The following is a 21,836-nucleotide window of genomic DNA, read 5'->3' on the forward strand; positions in this document are numbered from 1 at the left end:
CCTCAGTTACAGATTTTTTGTTGAACAGAAACTGTGGTTTGCAATTATTACCGAAATAATTAGTTTGAATCAATTTATTTCGTGCGTGATTTCTTTGAATCCTAAGGCTTATGGAAATGGTCTTGAGTTTTTGTCCTGGTACTAAGAACCAGTACTTAATTTATTTGGGGTAGATGGAAAGCGCACTCCCACAGTGAGGATCAAATCGGTGACCTCCTGGTTGCTAGGCGGACACCATATCATTACACCACATCAACCTGCAATTATTTAACACTAAAATCTGGATCCTGTGATATCAAAAAGTATTCAAAAAAGGTTAATTTCAATGTAAATTAGTTATTTCCAGGTGGATAGAGGGCCATATAGTGAATATGCAAGTTATTTCAGGTTTGTCAGTCTGTCCATACCAAAATTCTGGAAAACTCAATAAGTTTTTTGTTCTGGTAGTTGATGAAACTCTGGTGAATAGAGGCTTTGGTGGACAATTTGAATGTTATCTTAATATTTTAGTCTGCCGATAATTGTTGCTATGGGGACAGAACTAATTGAAAATTAAAATCTGGATCCTCCCATAACTAGAAAGTACTTAAGAGAGGTTAGTGAAACGTATGTACTTATGTTCTTACTCCGGCAACATGAACTCGGTAGAGGACTGCTGTTTTGTTACTGATCAAGTTTTTATTTGCAGGTATCTGGTCCTTGAGAGTTGATTCTGAACAGTACGACAACATGCTTGTCCTATCATTTGTTGGGCAAACAAGGTTAGTGATACAATTGACCAGATCAATGCATTATTGCTGTAAATTAAAAATGAACCTGGCTCTGTGAAAAGGGGGTTTAATGCATGTGCGTAAAGTGAAGTCCAGCACAGGCTAATCAGGGCAGAAACTTTCCGCCTAAACTGGATTTTCGTTTTGTTTTAACATTTAAATGAACAATACAATAAAAGAGGAAAGTGTGGGCCTTGATTAGCCTGTGCAGACTGCACAGGCTAATCTGGGCCCACACTTTACTCACATGATTAAACCCCCTTTTCACAGAGTGAGGCTCAAATTAACTTTTGTGGAGGACATGTCTTTTAAGCCTATGTATTGTGGAGGACATGTCTTTTAAGCCTATGTATTGTGGAGGACATGTCTTTTAAGCCTATGTATTGTGGAGGACATGTCTTTTAAGCCTATGTTTTGTGGAGGACACGTCTTTTAAGCCTATGTTTTGTGGAGGACACGTCTTTTGAGCCTATGTTTTGCAGAGGACATGTCTTTTAAGCCTATGTTTTGTGGAGGACATGTCTTTTGAGCCTATGTTTTGCAGAGGACATGTCTTTTAAGCCTATGTTTTGTGGAGGACATGTCTTTTAAGCCTATGTTTTGTGGAGGACACGTCTTTTGAGCCTATGTTTTGCAAAGGACATGTCTTTTAAGCCTATGTATTGTGGAGGACATGTCTTTTAAGCCTATGTTTTGTGGAGGACATGTCTTTTAAGCCTATGTTTTGTGGAGGACATGTCTTTTAAGCCTATGTTTTGTGGAGGACACGTCTTTTGAGCCTATGTTTTGCAGAGGACATGTCTTTTACGCCTATGTTTTGTTGCTCCTATGAAGTTTAATGATCACATTATTATTAATGTAAACTACAGCAAACATGGAATATGCCATGATAAAAATCCAAAAAGAATGGTTTGGCAGTGCAAAATGTTAGCTTCCATTATCATTTCCAGTTCATGATTGTTTATTTGGAGCAATGTAAATTAATAGTAAATACAAAAATTGGTTCCACTGTCTATTTGCAAAATATTAGATATCTCAAAATAACCTTTCCCCCATAAGAAGCAAAGTGAAAATAGCTTTTGCAACCAGCATAAAACCAGAACAGCCTGCGAGTAACTCACAGTCTGTTGAGGTTTTATGCTGTTTGCTGCACATCAATATCTAAGGGTTAGAAATGAAGCCTTTAAAAGTTGAATCTAGTAAGAAAGGTTTTTGTTATCCCCAGCCATAGGCGGAGGGATATTGTTTTGGCGTTGTCCGTCCAGCACTTTTGTGTCCGGAGCCATAACTTGGAAGTGCTTTGGGGGATTTCATTGAAACTTGGTATTAGTATATAATTATATATATATATATATATATATATATATATATATATATATATATATATATATATATATATATATATAATATAAGAGGATGATGCACACCAAATGGCATTGTACACAGTTGGTTAATAACGGAGTTATGGCCCTTTGTATCTTGAAAAAATGCTTTTATTGTGTCCAGACCCATATCTTGGAAATGCTTTGGCGGATTTCATTGAAACTTGGTATGAGTATATATATGGATAAGATGAGGATGCACGCCAAATGGCATTGTACACCCTCTTTTAATAACGGAGTTATGGCCCTTTGTATCTTGAAAAAATGCTTTTTTGTGTCAAATATAACATTTTTGTGTCCAGAAGCATATTGGCGGGGGATATCAATTCAACGAATTTGCTTGTTAAATTTAACTTTCTAAAGGGCCTCAAATGCGTAAAAATACTTATCTAGTAAGTAAAGGGTAAACAGATTGAAGTTCTTGCAGTATATTGTCAACTGTTTCTGAGAACAAGTTTTTCCATTTTTAAGTGTATATTTGAACTTCACTTTGTGAGAAGAGAGTAAAATGCACATGCTCAAAGTGTTGCCCCAGATGAGTTTATGAAGTCCACACAGGCTTATCAGCTAAACCATTTTATCCCACTTTTACAGCGAATTCGGTTGATTAAAGCCCCGTTGATTAAATTTTTGCTATAATCAGCGGCACGAAATGACGTCATTTCTTCGACAAAATGACGTCATAAATTCAGCGAAATTATCCAGTTTTGTATAAAATAAAAAGGTTTACTGAATAAAAGTGGGATAAATAGAATAATAGATTAGTGTTGATTATAGATCAGGTTTATCTTGCTCGGCACGAAAACGAAAAAGCACTCGCCAAGGCTCGTGCTTTTTGTTTTCTAAGCCTCGCAGGATAAACCTGATCTATAATCAACGCTAACCTATTATTCTCTATTTCTGCCTAGGCCAGATTTTTGTTAATAAGACTTCCTATAAACGAAAAATTCCATAAAAGCGTAAAGAGTCCACAATTATTAACCTGTGTAGACTGCACAGGCTCATCTGAAACGACACTTTGCGCACATGCATTTAACCCCCTTTTCATATAGCAAGTCTCATTTGCTATTTTCGTGTTCAGGGTGTTACAGCTGGCAGGCGAGGAGGTGGAGGAGACGGAAGTGGCCGGCTTCAATTCTGAACAGCAGACCTTCCTCTGTGCAAACGTCGCCCATAACCAGGTTATACAGGTAAACCAGTTAGGAACTTTGTTTGAAGCGTATTGTTACTTCTTGCTGTAAACTATATTTAATACAAAAATAAATGTAAACACATATTGGCAATACAAATGCCATGCAAACATACATACTATTAAGACAAAATATTCCAAACGGGTTAACATTGCTATTTGTACTTCTTTGTTCCTTCTCATTCTGCATTTTGTGTTGAACAGACACTCATGAAAATTGCTCTTGTCACAAGTGGCATTCTATTTGTTATCATGGTTTTATGGTATCAGAATCTAACAAATCTTGAGTTTCGTTGTATCAATTGTCTAAAATGAGAAACATTTTTGCTGGCTCAAAAGCTGTTTATATGGTCTTCTGGAATCACTTGTCTATCATTATTCAATATCATGCTTTTAGATCATATTGGGACACAACAAACCGCGTGGTATCAAACCCTACCAATCTCATTGTTTTGGTTACCTTGTATTGTATGCAAGGAAAAAAAAAGACTTGTTGTGATCTCAAGAAAGACTTAAGTGGAATGTCTGTCAAGCTTTATGAAATATCATTTTGATCCAGAGATAGATACAATCTTGAAAATCATTGACCAAATTGTTAAAGACATTGCCACGACAATTGTTTCCTATTATGATGATGAAGTGCATTGATTCTTGATTATTGTAATGGAAACTTAGCTTGCGCAAGAATGTCCTCATCTGGGGCAATCAATAATACTAATAGTGTCAGATCTAGACCCAGGAAACAATTCTAACTGAATGTTTGTAATGTTATCTGATCTGATAAACAGCTCATGACACACCATGACCTGATGGGCAACAAAGCACAAAATAAAAATGTCATATCCCAAGGTATGGACACGCATCACACATGGACAAACAATTCTAGCATTACACAAATGAAAAGATTTTCCAAGTAGTTGAACTTGCATAGTAATGAGTTACAAAGCTTAAATTCGCCCTCTAAGAAAAGGGGGTTAAATGCATGGGGTTAAGTGTTGTCCGTCCAAGGTTAAGAAGAGTCTTTCTTTAAACAAAAAATATAATTAAAACATAGCCTGTTGTCCCTAATTAGCCTGTGCTAACTGCACAGGCTTATTTGGGACGACACTTAAAGCACATGCATTAAACTCCCTTTTTACAGAGCAAGGCTCACTTTCATTGTAGATCACGCCCTCCTCTGTGAGGCTTATCAGCTGCAGCTCCAAGAAGATGGTAGCTGAATGGAGGCACCCTGGCAGCAAGAACATCTCCCTCGGCAGCTGTAACAGCACCCAGGTGGCTGTGGCGGCCGGTAGTGACCTCTACTTGCTGGCTATACAGGCCGGGGCACTTGAGCAGATCAGGTAACTTGGGATCTCATTTTAAAGTTGATTTAAGATGGAACGAGTTAGTCTTTGTATGGACATCTGGTCACAGCTTAGAAGTGCTTTAAAGTAATTTGTAAACAATATAATATGTGTCTTGTTCTGTGAAAGCTGGTCATAATGCACGTGCGTAAAGTGTCGTCCCAGATTAGCCTGTGCAGTTCGCACAGGCTAATCAGGGACGACACTTTCCGCCTAAACTTGATTTTCGGTAAGGAGGGACTTCCTTGAAACTAAAAATACCATTAAAGCGGAAAGTGTCGTCCCTGATTAGCCTGTGCGGACTGCACAGGCTAATCTGGGACGACACTTTACTCACATGAAGTAAGCCCAGTTTTCTCAGAACAAGACACATATTTTAACATAACGGTGACAGTAGATTTGAGAAGACATATTTCCTGAGAATCTCAAAAAAAAGTGATGCTATGAAGTAGCCTTATTCATGCTGACCATTTTTACCTTTGTTTGTATCACTAGGGTAAACTCACATGTGGTTTGTGTAATACTACCTAGTTGTTTGTTTCAATTCATCTGTAATATCATCCCAAATTATAAGGGATGGGAACAAATGCAAATACTATTTGTAAACTGGCTTAATAGTCAAAATTCTGAGTTGAATATTTAATTTTGTTAGAAGACCTATTCTGCATAATTTGTGAAGATGACCGCCATGAATAAGTTTTGATAACAGTTGTCAAAAATAAACAAGATGAGTGTTTTGATAATTTGCATACAGGAGGGTAATGATGTCATTCAAGAAAGGACTTTTCCCGCTTATCACAAAAAATGATGGAAGTTCTAAAGACACCACAATTAACTACACAGTCTTAATATCTTATTAGTTCTTATGACATCTAAACAGAACTAGATGCATGTCAATGAGGGACCAAAATAATGCCATAACAGATTGCGTTTGCTGCAGTAGCTTACTGATTCTAATCATCTCCGACCCTCAGGCAGTGGTATCAAGATGATTACCAACTGAACAGGGATTTTATTATCAAAGAGTATTTTCTTGTTAATAACATTGTCGTACATTCTTTTTTTGTCGTTCAAATTTGTGGCTGGTATTTTGCCCCATTCCTGACTGAAAGAAGTGTATATTTCTCCCAAACTGAGTTGCAATTGAAGATTACAAAAGAAAAAAATATTTTTATTTTTTATGTACCTCAAAATTGAGTTCATCCCTCATCCAGCTCTTTTAGTTGTACCAAAGTTAATAAAAAAATTAAAAGCACTTTAATTCTCAATTTTGAAGCATTTAAAAGCAAAACAAAAACAACACTTCTCTCCCAATTTTAGTCAAAACGCAGTTATCTTCCCAATCAAAATTTACCCCTTCCCAAAATGTACAACAAAATATTAAAAATCAGCAAAAACCTGTAGTTGAAATGTTTTGTAAATGTTAATGATAGTCTAATAACTAACAGTGTGTGATTCATGTTTCAGTTCTACTGTTGTGGAGCATGAGATAGCGTGCCTGGACATCAGCCCACAGGTGGAGGGCCAGGAGCACTCTGACATCTGTGCCATTGGGCTGTGGACAGACATCTCTGCTAGGATCCTCAAACTGCCCTCCTTTGAGAGCCTTCACGTGGAAATGCTGGGAGGCGGTAAGTCATAATGGGGAAATGAAGGGAGGTGGTAAGTCATAATGGGGAAATGAAGGGAGGCGGTAAGTCATAATTGGGAAATGAAGGGAGGTGGTAAGTCATAATGGGGAAATGAAGGGAGATGGTAAGTCATAATGGGGAAAATGAAGGGAGGTGGTAAGTCATAATGGGGAAATGAAGGGAGGTGGTAAGTCATAATGGGGAAATGAAGGTAGGTGGTAAGTCATAATGGGGAAATGAAGGGAAGTGGTAAGTCATAATGGGGAAATGAAGGGAGGTGGTAAGTCATAATAGGGAAATGAAGGGAGGTGGTAAGTCATAATGGGGAAATGAAGGGAGGTGGTAAGTCATAATGGGGAAATGAAGGTAGGTGGTAAGTCATAATGGGGAAATGAAGGGAGGTGGTAAGTCATAATGGGGAAATGAAGGGAGGTGGTAAGTCATAATAGGGAAATGAAGGGAGGTGGTAAGTCATAATGGGGAAATGCTGGGTGGCGGTAAGTCATAATGGGGAAATGTTGGGTGGTGGTAAGTCATAATGGGGAAATGCTGGGAGGCGGTAAGTCATAATGGGGGAAATGAAGGGAGGTGGTAAGTCATAATTGGGAAATGAAGGGAGGTGGTAAGTCATAATGGGGAAATGAAGGGAGATGGTAAGTCATAATGGGGAAATGAAGGGAGGTGGTAAGTCATAATGGGGAAATGAAGGGAGGTGAAGTCATAATGGGGAAATGAAGGGAGGTGGTAAGTCATAATGGGGAAATGAAGGGAGGTGGTAAGTCATAATGGGAAAATGAAGGGAGGTGGTAAGTCATAATGGGGAAATGCTGGGTGGCGGTAAGTCATAATGGGGAAATGTTGGGTGGTGGTCAGTCATAATGGGGAAATGCTGGGAGGCGGTAAGTCATAATAGGGAAATGCTGGGTGGCGGAAAGTCATTATGGGGAAATGAAGGGAGGTGGTAAATTATATTGGGGAAATGCTGGTTGGCGGTAAGTCGTAATGGGGAAATGAAGGGAGGTGGAAAGTCATAATGGGGAAATGCTGGGTGGCAGTAAGTCATAATGGGGAAATGCTGGGTGGTGGTAAGTCATAACGGGGAAAGGCTGGGAAGCGGTAAGTCATAATGGGGAAATGCTGGGTGGCAGTAAGTCATTATGGGGAAATGAAGGGAGGTGGTAAGTTATAATGGGGAAATGCTGGGTGGCGGTAAGTCATAATGGGGAAATGAAGGGAGGTGGTAAGTCATAATGGGGAAATGCTGGGTGGCAGTAAGTCATAATGGGGAAAGGGGAAATGCTGGGTGTTGGTAAGTCATAATGGGGGATGCTGGGTGGCAGTAAGTCATAATGGGGAAATGCTGGGTGGCGGTAAGTCATAATGGGGAAATGAAGGGAGGTGGTAAGTTATAATGGGGAAATGAAGGTAGGTGGTAAGTCATAATTGGGAAATGAAGGGAGGTGGTAAGTCATAATGGGGAAATGAAGGGAGGTGGTAAGTCATAATTGGGGAAATGAAGGGAGGTGTAAGTTAAAATTGGGAAATGCTGGGGGGAGATATAAAAGGGAAATGCTAAAGGGGGGTAAGTTACATGGGGAAATGCTGGGACAGTAAGTTACATGGGGAAATGCTGGGATGGTAAGTTACATGGGGAAATGCTGGGATGGTAAGTTACATGGGGAAATGCTGGGACGGTAAGTTACATGGGGAAATGCTGGGATGGTAAGTTACATGGGGAAATGCTGGGATGGTAAGTTACATGGGGAAATGCTGGGATGGTAAGTTTCATGGGGAAATGCTGGGATGGTAGTTACATGGGGAAATGCTGGGATGGTAAGTTTCATGGGGAAATGCTGGGATGGTAAGTTACATGGGGAAATGCTGGGATGGTAAGTTACATGGGGAAATGCTGGGATGGTAAGTTACATGGGGGAAATGCTGGGATAGTAATTTACATCAGGGGAAATATTTTGGGCAGTAAGTCACATTGGAGAAATGTTTGGGGTACAATGTAGTAAGTTACATTGGGGAAATCTTTGGGTAGGTAAATTACATTGTGGAAATCTTGGGGTAGGTAAATTACATTGGGGGAAATCTTGGGGTAGGTAAATTACATTGGGGAAATGTTGGGGGTTGTAAATTACATTGGGGAAATGCTGGGGGTGGTAAATTACATTGTGGAAATGTTTGGAGTGGTGAATAACATTGGGGAAATGTTGAGGGGCAGTAAGTGATTATTGTAAAATGATGGGAGACATACATAGGACTCTTACATGTTTATAATAATTATAATAATAACTGATATGTAATAAAAATACCCATGTCTTATACAAGGAATCACTTAACCTGTTCTAAAGAATATCACACATTAAAATGTGTTTTCTGAACAAACCGAGCATTTAAATGTCCTTTTGGAATTTGTTTGAAACCTCTATTCCCTTAAAGATAAAACACTTTTTATAGATACCACAGAGATTTACCACAAAGTTTTGTCCCATTAAAAATTGACCTTGCTTATTGGGTTGTTCAAATGCTTAAATGAGCCTTGTTCTGAGAAAACTGGGCTTAATGCATGTGCATAAAGTATTGTCCCAGATTAGCCTGTGCAGTCCGCACAGGCTTATCAGGGACGACACTTTCTGCTTTTATGACATTTTTAGTTGAAATGAAGTCTCTTCTTAGCAAAAATCCAAGTTAGGCCGAAAGTGTTGTCCCTGATTAGCCTGTGCAGACTGCACAGGCTAATCAGGGACGACTCTTTACGCACATGCATTATGACCGTTTTTCTGAGAACACGACTCAAACCATTGATGACTTATTTCAGAAATCATCCCTCGGTCTATCCTTATGACAACATTTGAAGGGATTCACTACATACTCTGTGCCCTGGGCGATGGGTCACTGTTCTACTTCCATCTCAACATTGAGACAGGTATTGGGGCACATTCAGTTTTCTTGATGATTCTGCATGAACTTTTATTTATTCAAGAGGAAAACTTTAAATGATGGCAGGTAAACATGTTTTTGTCATCAAAATTTGATGATGCTCTTGTTTCAGTTTTACAATGTGAAAGTGATTTGGGTGTGATTTCAAAACATATAGTAATAATCCCTTTGAAGTGTTTTAAATGTGACAGTTTAAGTGACAGTTTTACTCTTTTAAGTCTTGTTATTTATGATGTATAAGGATACGTATATTATTTTAAAAGTTGTCATTTATTTACTGTTCTTGAAAGGTTTAAGAATAGGAGCTAAAAATGTTGAAGCATAATAACAAGAAAAAAGAGCTATCTATGAATAATGATCTCTGATGGGTATTGTTTCATGATCTTATCTAGTCAATGATTCTTAGCAGTTAAGCTGTTGAATAAATAATATAGCCACTAATAGAAACTGAATTCCTATTAATATATTTTTCTTAATTATTTGTTTTTAGCTCACCTGAGCGATAGCTCGGGGTGAGCTATTGTGATCACTCAGCGTCCGGCGTCCGTCCGTCCGTCTGTCTGTCTGTAAACAATTTGTAAACATCTTCTTCTACTAAACCATTGAGCCAATTTCAACTAAATTTCATGTGGAGCATCCCTAGGTCATGGGACAAAAGAATTGTTAAAAAAAATTTGATCACATAACCAAGATGGCCTCCATGACCATATATGGTAAAAACCTTAAAAAATCTTCTTGTCAGAAACCGCTCATCAGAATTTTAAAAAATTTCACAGGGATGACCTTTGAAGGCTCCCCTGAAAAAGTTGTTCAAAGAAATTTGATTCGTCAAAAAACATGGCCGCAGGAGCTCGTTGAACTTTGCATGTTTATTCGTTTTTGCCTATTTTGTGAAAACTTTCAAAAATCTTCCACATTTTTTTGTCCGATCCTTTCCAAATTTGCACAGTGTCTTTATATCAATGAGGACACGAACCCTACAAAAAAATGAGCATTATTGGTCCATGAAGTACAGAATTACCTCCCCTTGAATTGAGAAAATGGTGTTTATGCAATAAAGTCCAAATTTTTCATCCAATTCTTTCCAAACTTGTTTATATATCAGATTAAAGAGAATAAAATTTTCTTTATTATGGTTTTTCTTTCATGAAAATCCATAAAGGATAAGTGTTATTAATCGTTGCTTTATTAATGAACAATGCGAATTATCGGTATTGATTTTTTTCCTGACATGCCGTCCCAGATATTAACCGCTTTCAGCTGTAGACTGTGCATCAATACATCGCCGTGTTATTGACCTGAAAAATTCATACGCAGTCGGCGTTAACACCGGTCATCGAGACAAATTACTGATGTGAAAACAAATCGTACATCGTAGAGGATTAAATAAACAATTACATCTGATTAAAGATTAAAGATTGCTGCCGATTTAAATCAATTTGAGTACTTTTTGCGTATATTTGATGCCGAATGGGAAGCTGTGTTTAGACTTAAGTTGAGAAAAATGGCAACGAGATACTTGCCTGTTGGTAGCTAAAGAAACTTCAGCGTACAGTTTATAATGGGTGGCCATTCCCAGCTGTAGTCTACGGGCGGGTAGTGAACTGGTTGAGAAAAGTGGAAGCTTGTGGAAAAGCGGTTTGAGAAGTTTGTAAGAAAACCCTGAATTATCAGTCTTGTGGGAAGAAGGCATTGCGTCTCCACGCAGAGGGCCCTTATCACATAAAGAATATAAGAACCATCAAGACCAACCAGGTAGGGTTTTTATTTTTTTAAACTAACACCCCGAATTTGGTCGTATTTTCTGTTGCTAAAGTTTACTGTTTAGGTTGTTTTGCATAAAAAATCGGCAAGATAGATCTAGCAAATTTGCCAATTTTACTAACGTATGATTCATTGATTGTGAGCTTTTAAAACATTTTGACCTTTGAATAAAGCATAAATCAGGAAAATAATTTTAACAGTAATTGAAAATACGATCAAATACGCCATTTTTGCTGACTGGGACAGGTCTTTTTTAGTTAAATAAAATGTTTTATTGTCCCCAACATATGAGCCCAGCAGCAAGAAATGTTTGTTTTTTTTACTTTTTGTAAAACAAATATGGGCAACCTACCGTAATCCAAATTCGCCGACACCTTAATTCGACGATGTTCTATTTTTATCGATTAAATGGATGATTATTGTCTTGGAATCATTTCAAAGTAATACAGCCGAGTTTAAAATTATTATTTTGTGCTATTAAACATTCATTATTTCTTAAATTATTTGCTAAATATTGCTTCATGTAACCGTTACATCGTCAAATTTTGGTCACACCAGGATACAATTATTTAGCATTCAAACAACGATTGGAATAAAAACTAGGGGAACCCATGCTGAAATTTTCAATTTTAACTGTTTAGCAGAAGCCACCATACCCAATTTTCTTAGGTGTATGTGGAGGCTTCTGGCAGCATGATTCTGTGAATATAAATGGTGACATTTGATTCTGCATTAATTAAACATGTATTATTGACTTTTTTAAAGTATGTGTGAAAAATATAATTTGTAACCACTGTTACAGGTACTATCTGGTTCTTCAAAAGCAACACCTGCAGTCGAGTCCATGCCAGACAGAGGGTGCATGTGAATGGATTGCCTTTTGACTAAGTTTTGTGTGTTCCTTATCAAATACATGAAGATTTTTAAATATATGTGTATGTTGTTTTTTTAAGAAAATAGAATCACCAGAACAGGTACAGGCACCCTTAAAATGTGTCGAATCCAGGAGCTTCTGGGGGCCTCTGGTCGCCTTGTCCCCTGGACCCACGGAGGGCCCTGCGGCCCCCTGGCCCCCAGCTTTAAGTGCAGGATTTTCAAAATATCCAACTTTGACCCCTGCTAATGCTTTGCTAAAACTTTGGCTACAGTTTCTGAAATTTGGCTACACAAAATTCCATTTGGCTAAAATGTTGGCCACAGAAATTTTTGGGCAAGAGGAGCCCTGTTTGGATTGTATTTGGGTCATCTGGGGTCAGCAACTAGGCACTAGGTAAAATAATAGAAAAACCTTGTGTAGACTATAGAGGTCACAGTTTTCATCAGATTTTATTTAAATATAGTCAGAATGTTTGTCTTGTTAAAATCTGGATTGGGATTGACTTTGGGTCATCTAGGGTCAAAAACTAGGTCAGATTAAAAGAACAAACTTTTGTAGACAGTAGAGGTCACAGTTTTCATTAAATCTTTATGAAATTTGGCCAGAATATTAATCTTGATGAAATCTGGGTTGGGATTGTATTAGGGTCATCTGGGGTCAAAAACTAGGCCAATCATAGAAAAACTTTGTGAAGACAATAGAGGTCATAGTTTTCATATGATCTTAATGAAATATGATCAGAATGTTTATCTTGATAATATCTGATTTTGGATCGTATATGGGTCATCTGGGGTCAAAAATTAGGTCACCGGGCAAATTCTAGTAAAACCTTGTGTAGATGAAAGAGGTCACAGTTTTCATCACGTCTTAATGAAATTTTGTCAGAATGTATTAATTAATAAAATTTGGCTTGGGATTGTATATGGGTCTAATAAAATTTAAGTTCATGAAGCAAGGTTAGTCAGGTGAGCGATTTAGGGCCATCATGGCCCTCTTGTAATTGATATGCTCAAATAAGCCATGTTTTAGGAAAGTGGGGATTACTTTATGTGCCTAATGTTTCTTAACAGATTAGCCGATGCAGTCCACACATTCTAAACAGGGAGGATACTTTACGCTTTTATTGGATTATCATGTAGAAAAGTTTTTTTAAACATATTATGTAATAAAAACAAAAGTGTTGTCCAAAAATAGTCTATATGGACTGCACATACTAATCTGGGACCATACTTTACGTACATGCGTTAACCAGTTTTCCATAGTGAGGTTCATATGCTTTTCTATGCTAAGCACACTAGCCACAGAGATCTCTCTACTTCAGGCTACTTGACAGAGAAGAAGAAGGTGACCCTGGGCACTCAGCCGACAGTGCTGCGCACATTCAAGTCCCTGTCCACAACCAACGTGTTTGCCTGCTCTGACCGGCCCACGGTTATCTACTCCAGCAACCACAAGCTGGTGTTCTCTAACGTGAATCTGAAGGAGGTCAACCACATGTGTCCCCTCAACTCTGACTGCTATACAGACAGGTACAGCTCTTGTGAACATGTTATATATAGGAGGACTGACAGCTCCTGTGAACCTGTTGCATATAGGAGAACCGTACAGCTCCTGTGCAAATGTTGCATTTAGGAGACCTGTACAGCTCATGTGAACATGTTGCATATAGGAGAACCATACAGCTAATGTGAACATGTTGCATATAGGAGACCCGTACAGCTCATGTGAACATGTTGCATATAGGAGAACCATACAGCTCATGTGAATATGTTGCATATAGGAGACCCGTACAGCTCATGTGAACATGTTGCATATAGGAGAACCATACAGCTAATGTGAACATGTTGCATATAGGAGACCCGTACAGCTCATGTGAACATGTTGCATATAGGAGAACCATACAGCTAATGTGAACATGTTGCATATAGGAGAACCATACAGCTAATGTGAACATGTTGCATATAGGAGAACCATACAGCTCATGTGAACATGTTGCATATAGGAACACTGTACAGCTCATGTGAACCTTTTGCATATAGGAGAACCGTACAGCTCCTGTGAACAAGTTGCATAAAGGAGAACCAAGCAGCTCCTGTGAACATGTTGCATATAGAAGAACCATACAGCTCATGTGAACATGTTGCATATAGGAGACCTGTACAGCTCATGTGAACATGTTGCATATAGGAGAACCATACAGGTAATGTGAACATGTTGCATATAGGAGACCCGTACAGCTCATGTGAACATGTTGCATATAGGAACACTGTACAGCTCCTGTGAACATGTTGCATATAGGAACACTGTACAGCTCCTGTGAACATGTTGCATATAGGAACACTGTACAGCTCCTGTAAACATGTTGCATATAGGAAGACTATACAGCTCATGTGAACATGTTGCATATAGGAGAACCATGCAAGTCCTGTGAACATGTTGCATATAGGAGAACCAGACAGCTCATGTGAACATGTTGCATATAGAAAAACCATACAGGTCCTGTGAACATGTTGCATATAGAAGAACCGTACAGTTCCTGTGAACATGTTGCATATAGAAGAACCGTACAGGTCCTGTGAACATGTTGCATATAGAAGAACCGTACAGGTCCTGTGAACATGTTGCATATAGAAGAACCGTACAGGTCCTAAAAACATGTTGCATATAGAAGAACCATACAGGTCCTGTGAACATGTTGCATATAGAAGAACCGTACAGGTCCTGTGAACATGTTGCATATAGAAGCACCGTACAGGTCCTGTGAACATGTTGCATATAGAAGAACCGTACAGGTCCTGTGAACATGTTGCATATAGAAGAATCGTACAGCACCTGTGAACAAGTTGCATATAGGAGAACTATGCAGCTCCTGTGAACATGTTGCATATAGAAGAACCATACAGCCCCTGTGAACATGTTGCATATAGAAGAACCATGCAGCTCCTGTGAACATGTTGCATATAGAAGAACCATACAGCTCCTGTAAACATGTTGCATATAGAAGAACCATACAGCTCCTGTAAACATGTTGCTTATAGGAGAAACATACAGCTCATGTGAACATGTTGCATAAAGAAGAACCATACAGCTCATTTGAACATGTTGCATATAGGAGAACCGTACAAGTCCGGTGAACATGTTGGATTTAGAAGAACCGTACAGCTCCTGTGAACATGTTTCACATTGGAGAACCGTACAGATCATGTGAACATGTTGCTTATAGAAGAACCATACAGCTCATGTGAACATGTTGCATATAGGAGAACCGTACAAGTCCTGTGAACATGTTGCATAAAGTAGAACCGTACAGCTTCTGTGAACATGTTGCATAAAGAAGAACCGTACAGGTCCAGTGAACATGTTGCATATAGAAGAACCGCACAGGTCCTGTGAACATGTTGCATATAGAAAAACCATACAGCTCATGTGAACATGTTGCATATAGGAGAACCATGCAGCTCCTGTGAACATGTTGCACATAGGAGAACCATACAGCTCATGTGAACATGTTGCATATAGGAGAACTGTACAGCTCCTGGGAACATGTTGCATAAAGTAGAACCATGCAGCTCCTCTGAACATGTTGCATATTGGAGAACCATGCAGATCTTGTGAACATGGTGCATATAGGAGAACCGTACAGCTCCTGTGAACATGTTTCATATTGGAGAACCGTACAGATCATGTGAACATGTTGCTTATAGAAGAACCATACAGCTCATTTGAACATGTTGCATATAGAAGAACCGTACAAGTCCGGTGAACATGTTGGATTTAGAAGAACCGTACAGCTCCTGTGAACATGTTCCATATTGGAGAACCGTACAGATCATGTGAAATTGTTGCTTATAGAAGAACCATACAGCTCATGTGAACATGTTGCATATAGGAGAACCGTACAAGTCCTGTGAACATGTTGCATAAAGTAGAACCGTACAGCTCATGTGAACATGTTGCATATAGAAGAACCGTACAGGTCCAGTGAACATGTTGCATATAGAAGAACCGCACAGGTCCTGTGAACATGTTGCATATAGAAAAACCATACAGCTCATGTGAACATGTTGCATATAGGAGAACCATGCAGCTCCTGTGAACATGTTGCATATAGGAGAACCATACAGCTCATGTGAACATGTTGCATATCGGAGAATTGTACAGCTCCTGGGAACATGTTGCATAAAGTAGAACCATGCAGCTCCTCTGAACATGTTGCATATTGGAGAACCATGCAGATCTTGTGAACATGGTGCATATAGGAGAACCGTACAGCTCCTGTGAACATGTTGCATATAGGAGAACCATACAGCTCCTGTGAACATGTTGCATAAAGGAGAACTGTAAAGCTCCTCTGAATATGTTGCATATAGGAGAACCATGCAGCTCCTGTGAACATGTTGCATATAGGAAAACTGTTTAGCTCCCGTGAACATACCGTATTTTACCATGTATAGCGCGCTCCCATGTATAATGCGCATGCAATTTTTTAAAGCCAAAATGGAGAAAAAAAGAAACCAGGACTATAAACCTGAAAATTGGGCTGAAAATGGCCGCCATTCTTATATTTTGCAATCATTTAATCTTAGTTTTTCGGGCGCTTAATTTTTTGTTTTAAAGAAGGTAGCGTTTATACAATCAGGAGCATTGTTGCATAGCACTATATTTTCAAAAATTTTAAAGATTCTCTTGAGAATAAGGTATATGTCCTTATTGCCGTGCGAGTGTTTTTTCAAGACCCCTGCATGTTAAATTCGAACCACTTTTACCTATTCTCACATTTGAACAGTGTAACATTTTCATTACCTGCCGCTCACAACATCGTATGACATAGTCTTCTGCAGACCTGCAACATCGCTATGTCCAATTTTACGCAAATCGTCAGTGGATCCCATTTTATTTTTCATTGACTAAAATATTTCCCCATTAAGAGACGCTCACCATTAAATCCAGTTTGACACGGTATTTCGGGCCTTCACTGTGTCTAGTTGATAAGTATTTATAGTGAGACAAACAATACACCTGAACGCTCATTACCATACAGTTGGCGTTATCGGCGTAAAGCTATTAGACAAATATCATTTGTTTGTCTCTATTGAAAGAAAATAAAGAGTCTATATCTCTATTGTTGGTTTGTAACCTACGTAGTATACTCGCACGGTACCGCGGTAGCATATTAATGCGGAGATTGGAAAATAATTGATAAATGTATTCTTCGTTTCAATGCTTAGGGCCGAGTAATTTCCGCAAATCGGAACTCAACTTACGTAAAACACTTGCTCAATTAAGCGTTAAACACCACCTCTGTTCTCTGCAAATGGATTGAAGGCGGAGCTTCGCACGTGCTATTATTTAATTGGACGATTGCTATTGAGGAACAAACATACAATTGGTTCCGCATGTTGATTGCTAGACAAAGAAAGCCAATTTTGTCGGCGAGAAATTTGTCGCTTTATTGCTTCAGACAGGAAGCGGCTTTCCTTTGATGACGTCAAACTGTCAATTCACATAGAGTGCAAATTTTCGGAAGACTAACGGACTCTTTGTTTACAATTCCAGTAAAATAACAACACTTGCTAACATTAAACTTTGGATTAAATTATCAAAATAAAGCAAAAGCAAAGTTAAGAAATATGATTAAAATAATTAGCGTCAGTTCAAATATTACGTTTTGCATTGTAAATCAACGAGTTTTCATAACAACAAAATTTTAAACAAACAATACCGACGCGGCGATCGATATACCTTGATTTTTTTTCATGAACAATCAATGAAGAAGTGTGAAAACACCAACAAAGACATTTTTTTCATCTTTTAATTTTTGTCACAACTGTTACTACCCCGTTCATTCTTACCCTTTTGCGCTATTTGTTGTTTCGACAACGGCCCCTTCAGTTTATAACATTATAAGGTGTAGTTTTCTGCCTTAAAAAAAATGGCGGCAATTGTGACGATTACGAAAAGAATTTTTTGCAATTTAGCAACCAGGAAAGCGTTGTGTCAATGTATTACGCGCACCAAATTTTTATTTTGAAATTTGAAGGTTTAAAAACTGCGCGCTATACAAGGGAAATTACGGTATTGCATATAGGAGAACCATACAGCTAATGTGAACATATTGTATATAGGAGAACCATACAGCTCATGTGAACATGTTGCATATACAAGAACCACTAGAAAAAAATACCAGGAGAGAAATTCTTGTTAACTTATTAGTATTCAATGAAGGAGAGCCACATCTTGCCAACACAAAACAAGACAATATAAATGTATACAACACAACATAACTTCATCCAGAAAAAAAATCATCCAGACTGGTTTGACTGCATTGAAAAGGTTGAAGCCAAGCATGGATTATGCCACTTATTCAACTTTGACATTCTACAAAATCCTGTCATTTTTATGTCCCCCACTATAGTAGTGGGGGACATATTGTTTTTGCCCTGTCTGTTGGTCTGTCTGTTGGTCTGTTTGCGCCAACTTTAACATTTTGCAATAACTTTTGCTATATTGAAGATAGCAACTTCATATTTGGCATGCATGTGTATCTCATGAAGCTGCACATTTTGAGTGGTGAAAGGTCAAGGTCAAGGTCATCCTTCAAGGTCAGAGGTCAAATATATGTGGCCAAAATCGCTCATTTTATGAATACTTTTGCAATATTGAAGATAGCAACTTGATATTTGGCATGCATGTGTATCTCATGGAGCTGCACATTTTGAGTGGTGAAAGGTCAAGGTCAAGGTCATCCTTCAAGGTCAGAGGACAAATATATGTGGCCCAAATCGCTTATTTTATAAATACTTTTGCAATATTGAAGATAGCAACTTGATATTTGGCATGCATGTGCATCTCATGGAGCTGCACATTTTGAGTGGTGAAAGGTCAAGGTCATCCTTCAAGGTCAGATGTCAAATATATGTGGCCCAAATCGCTTATTTTATGAATACTTTTGCAATATTGAAGATAGCAACTTGATATTTGGCATTCATGTGTATCTCATGGAGCTGCACATTTTGAGTGGTGAAAGGTCAAGGTCATCCTTCACAAGGTCAAGGTCATCCTACAAGGTCAAACATCATATAGGGGGACATTGTGTTTCACAAACACATCTTGTTAACCAGGTTTTCCGAAGGAAAACTGGTTATGAGATTGGTGAATGTCGGCGGGCTGGCGGGCGGGCGGAACAAGCTTGTCCAGGCCATGACTATGTTGTTCATTGTGAGATTTTAAAATCATTTGGCACATTTGTTCACCATCATTACACAGTGTGTGGCGTGAAAGAATTACGTCAATATCTCTTAAGGTAAAAGTCACACTTTGAGTTCAAAGGTCAAAAATTGCCATAAATGAGCTTGTCCGGGCCATAACTTTGTCAATCATTGTGAGATTTTATAATCATTTTGCACGTTTGTTCACCATTATTGGACGGTGTGTCGCGGGAAAGAATTACGTCAATATCTCCAAGGTCAAGGTCACAATTTGAGTTGGTTTTGTGACAATTTTGTCCCTTGTTTAGATCTAAGGGAGGAAGTGCAGTTCTCTTGCTATTTCTCTTGCTGCCATATTTCATAGGTATGCTCTTTATTAATTTTTTCTCCGCTGTTTTCGGAGAAACCCGAGGTTATGTCATAGCTAGCTTGCCGTCCGGCGGCCGACGTGCTAAAATCTTAACATTGGCTTTAAAATCTAAGACAGTGCTTCCACCTACAGCATTAAAAGTTCATATGTAGCTGCACCTGGATGAGTTCTACATGCCACACACATTTTTGGGTCACTAGGTCAAAGGTCAAGGTCACTGTGACCTCTAATATTCTTCTGACAGGCTTTCATTTATTCAAAACAGCACCTGCAGCCGAGCGTTGGCACCCGCTATGTGGTGCTCTTGTTGTTCATATATTTTTCTCATAGCATATCTCAAAAAATAAAAAAGAAGTACACTGTAACTCAAAAATATCTCGGTCTGTTATATGGCCATGTCCAATATATAGTGAATCCGCAATCAGTATCATCAAGAAATGACATGTTTTAATCTTGTTGATGGCACATCTTGACTATAATATCAGGTATCAGGATGAAACTTTACAGGCTGAAAGCCTGCATTGCTAAAAAGCCAAGTCTTTAAGCTGAACTTCAAACGTTCTCTGACATTTTGTAAAGCTGGGGATATCTCTGGCCATACAATGTCAGCTTAAGTGTCCTATACCAACCTTTATGATATAGCAAGCTTGGCATTGCATGAAGATCAAAGTCTATTACTTTAACTACAAAAATGGAGCTATTGCCCAGAAATTGAGTAAACCTATCTTGGTTTGGGACAGTTGGTTTGTATTGAACCAAATTAATTTGCAAAATATTGAAAACCTGATTTTGTGGCTGAGCACATTTGTGGTAATATTATGTTCTTGCAAGAAAGTGGAGTCTTAAGGTCTAGTTGAATTAACATTTAATACCTTCATGATGTTAAATACCTGTGTCTATGCAGATCAAACATTTCTATTGCTGCATTGTTATTTCCAATAACATCACTGACCATCAGAACCATACAGATTACACATTTCAATTTCAGTTTGGCCATTGCAAATGACAATACTCTGACCATAGGAACCATAGATGAAATACAGAAGCTGCACATCCGCACCATTCCTCTTGGAGAGTCACCTAGGTAACTTTGAACACTTGTCTGGGGTGTTTTCAGTAAATATTTTTATCAAATCTGTGAGCAAATTTTTTTTTAAACATAGGAGTTTCTTATAGAGTGAAGGTATTGGAGGATTGTTCAGTTTGCCTTTTATTTAATGGAAATGAAAAGATCTTATTAGACATGGAACGCGAAATAGATTGATATTGAAGTCTTAAGTTTTATGGAAAAAAATCTCAGATATGCATGGGCATAATTATGCCCCAAACAATTTACAACTAGTACCTCTTTTAGTAGCTAGATATCTTCCAGTATTTGCAACTAGTACCTCTTTTAGTAGCTAGATATCTTCCAGTATTTGCAACTAGTACCTCTTTTAGTAGCTAGATATCTTCCAGTATTAACAACAAGTACTTCTTTTAGTAGCTAGATATCTTCCAGTATTTGCAACTAGTACCTCTTTAAGTAGCTAGATATCTTTTAGTATTTACAACTAGTACCTCTTTTAGTAGCTAGATATCTTCCAGTATTTGCAACTACACTGTAACTCCAATATAACGCGGCCAAGGGTTTCCAAGCCGTGAAACAGCGTTATAACGGATCGGCGTTATAAGTTTTGAGCTCATTTACTGCAGGGCGCTATAAAAAAAAACAGGTATAGAATAGCCTATAATATAGGTCATGTATATTGCTATTCTGTGTTGACGCAAATACATGCATATAAACCGAATCGTATCGATAACAGTATACATACCGCTTTTCTTATGTGCACATTTATCTGATAATCCAATAACATTGCAACATCACTTAAAAAAATAATAATCTTGAACATTAATGACGATATATGTTTAAGAAATTCGTAAACACAACCGTACGCATATATGCCATTTTCAGAAGTGTTAAGAGTACAGTGCATTATGGGGCAGATCGATTTCATTGGACGAGCGACTTTAAATTTAGATTGAATGCTATACGATTTATGTACAAAAATTGTTTTATTGCGTCATACACATGCAAAAAACGTGTTTCCCGGGGACTTTCTGATACCGCGCGAAAATGAAAGTGAAACTCTGTTAACAATTACAGGTACACTGCGTTCGCATGTAAATAAATCGTCTGCATTATTTAATTTCTTATACACGAACTGAAAGATTAAATGACATAATACTAGAATGATAATGAAATGACAGAAAATGTTGTTTTATACAGTGGGCAGTATATTTCACAGCCGCTCATTTAATATAGTCAAACTGCAACCATATCAAAGTAAGAATGTTTTAATCGTTTTGAAGT

At 38.2% G+C, this 21,836-nt stretch overlaps 1 protein-coding gene across 2 annotated transcripts in view; it reads left to right on the top strand.

Moving 5' to 3' along the window:
• LOC127831978 (DNA damage-binding protein 1-like) overlaps positions 1-21,836 on the top strand; it is a 63,707-nt gene that overhangs the window by 21,975 nt on the left and 19,896 nt on the right. For both annotated transcript variants that reach the window (XM_052357109.1, XM_052357116.1), the window contains exons 11-17: positions 689-761; positions 3,234-3,342; positions 4,506-4,684; positions 6,155-6,318; positions 9,143-9,250; positions 13,227-13,434; positions 20,472-20,567. In XM_052357109.1, coding sequence (XP_052213069.1) covers positions 689-761; positions 3,234-3,342; positions 4,506-4,684; positions 6,155-6,318; positions 9,143-9,250; positions 13,227-13,434; positions 20,472-20,567 — 937 coding nt within the window. The remainder of the gene's footprint in view (positions 1-688; positions 762-3,233; positions 3,343-4,505; positions 4,685-6,154; positions 6,319-9,142; positions 9,251-13,226; positions 13,435-20,471; positions 20,568-21,836) is intronic.

Source organism: Dreissena polymorpha, chromosome 1, assembly GCF_020536995.1.
Source record: "Dreissena polymorpha isolate Duluth1 chromosome 1, UMN_Dpol_1.0, whole genome shotgun sequence".
In the NCBI taxonomy this organism is placed as follows: domain Eukaryota; kingdom Metazoa; phylum Mollusca; class Bivalvia; order Myida; family Dreissenidae; genus Dreissena; species Dreissena polymorpha.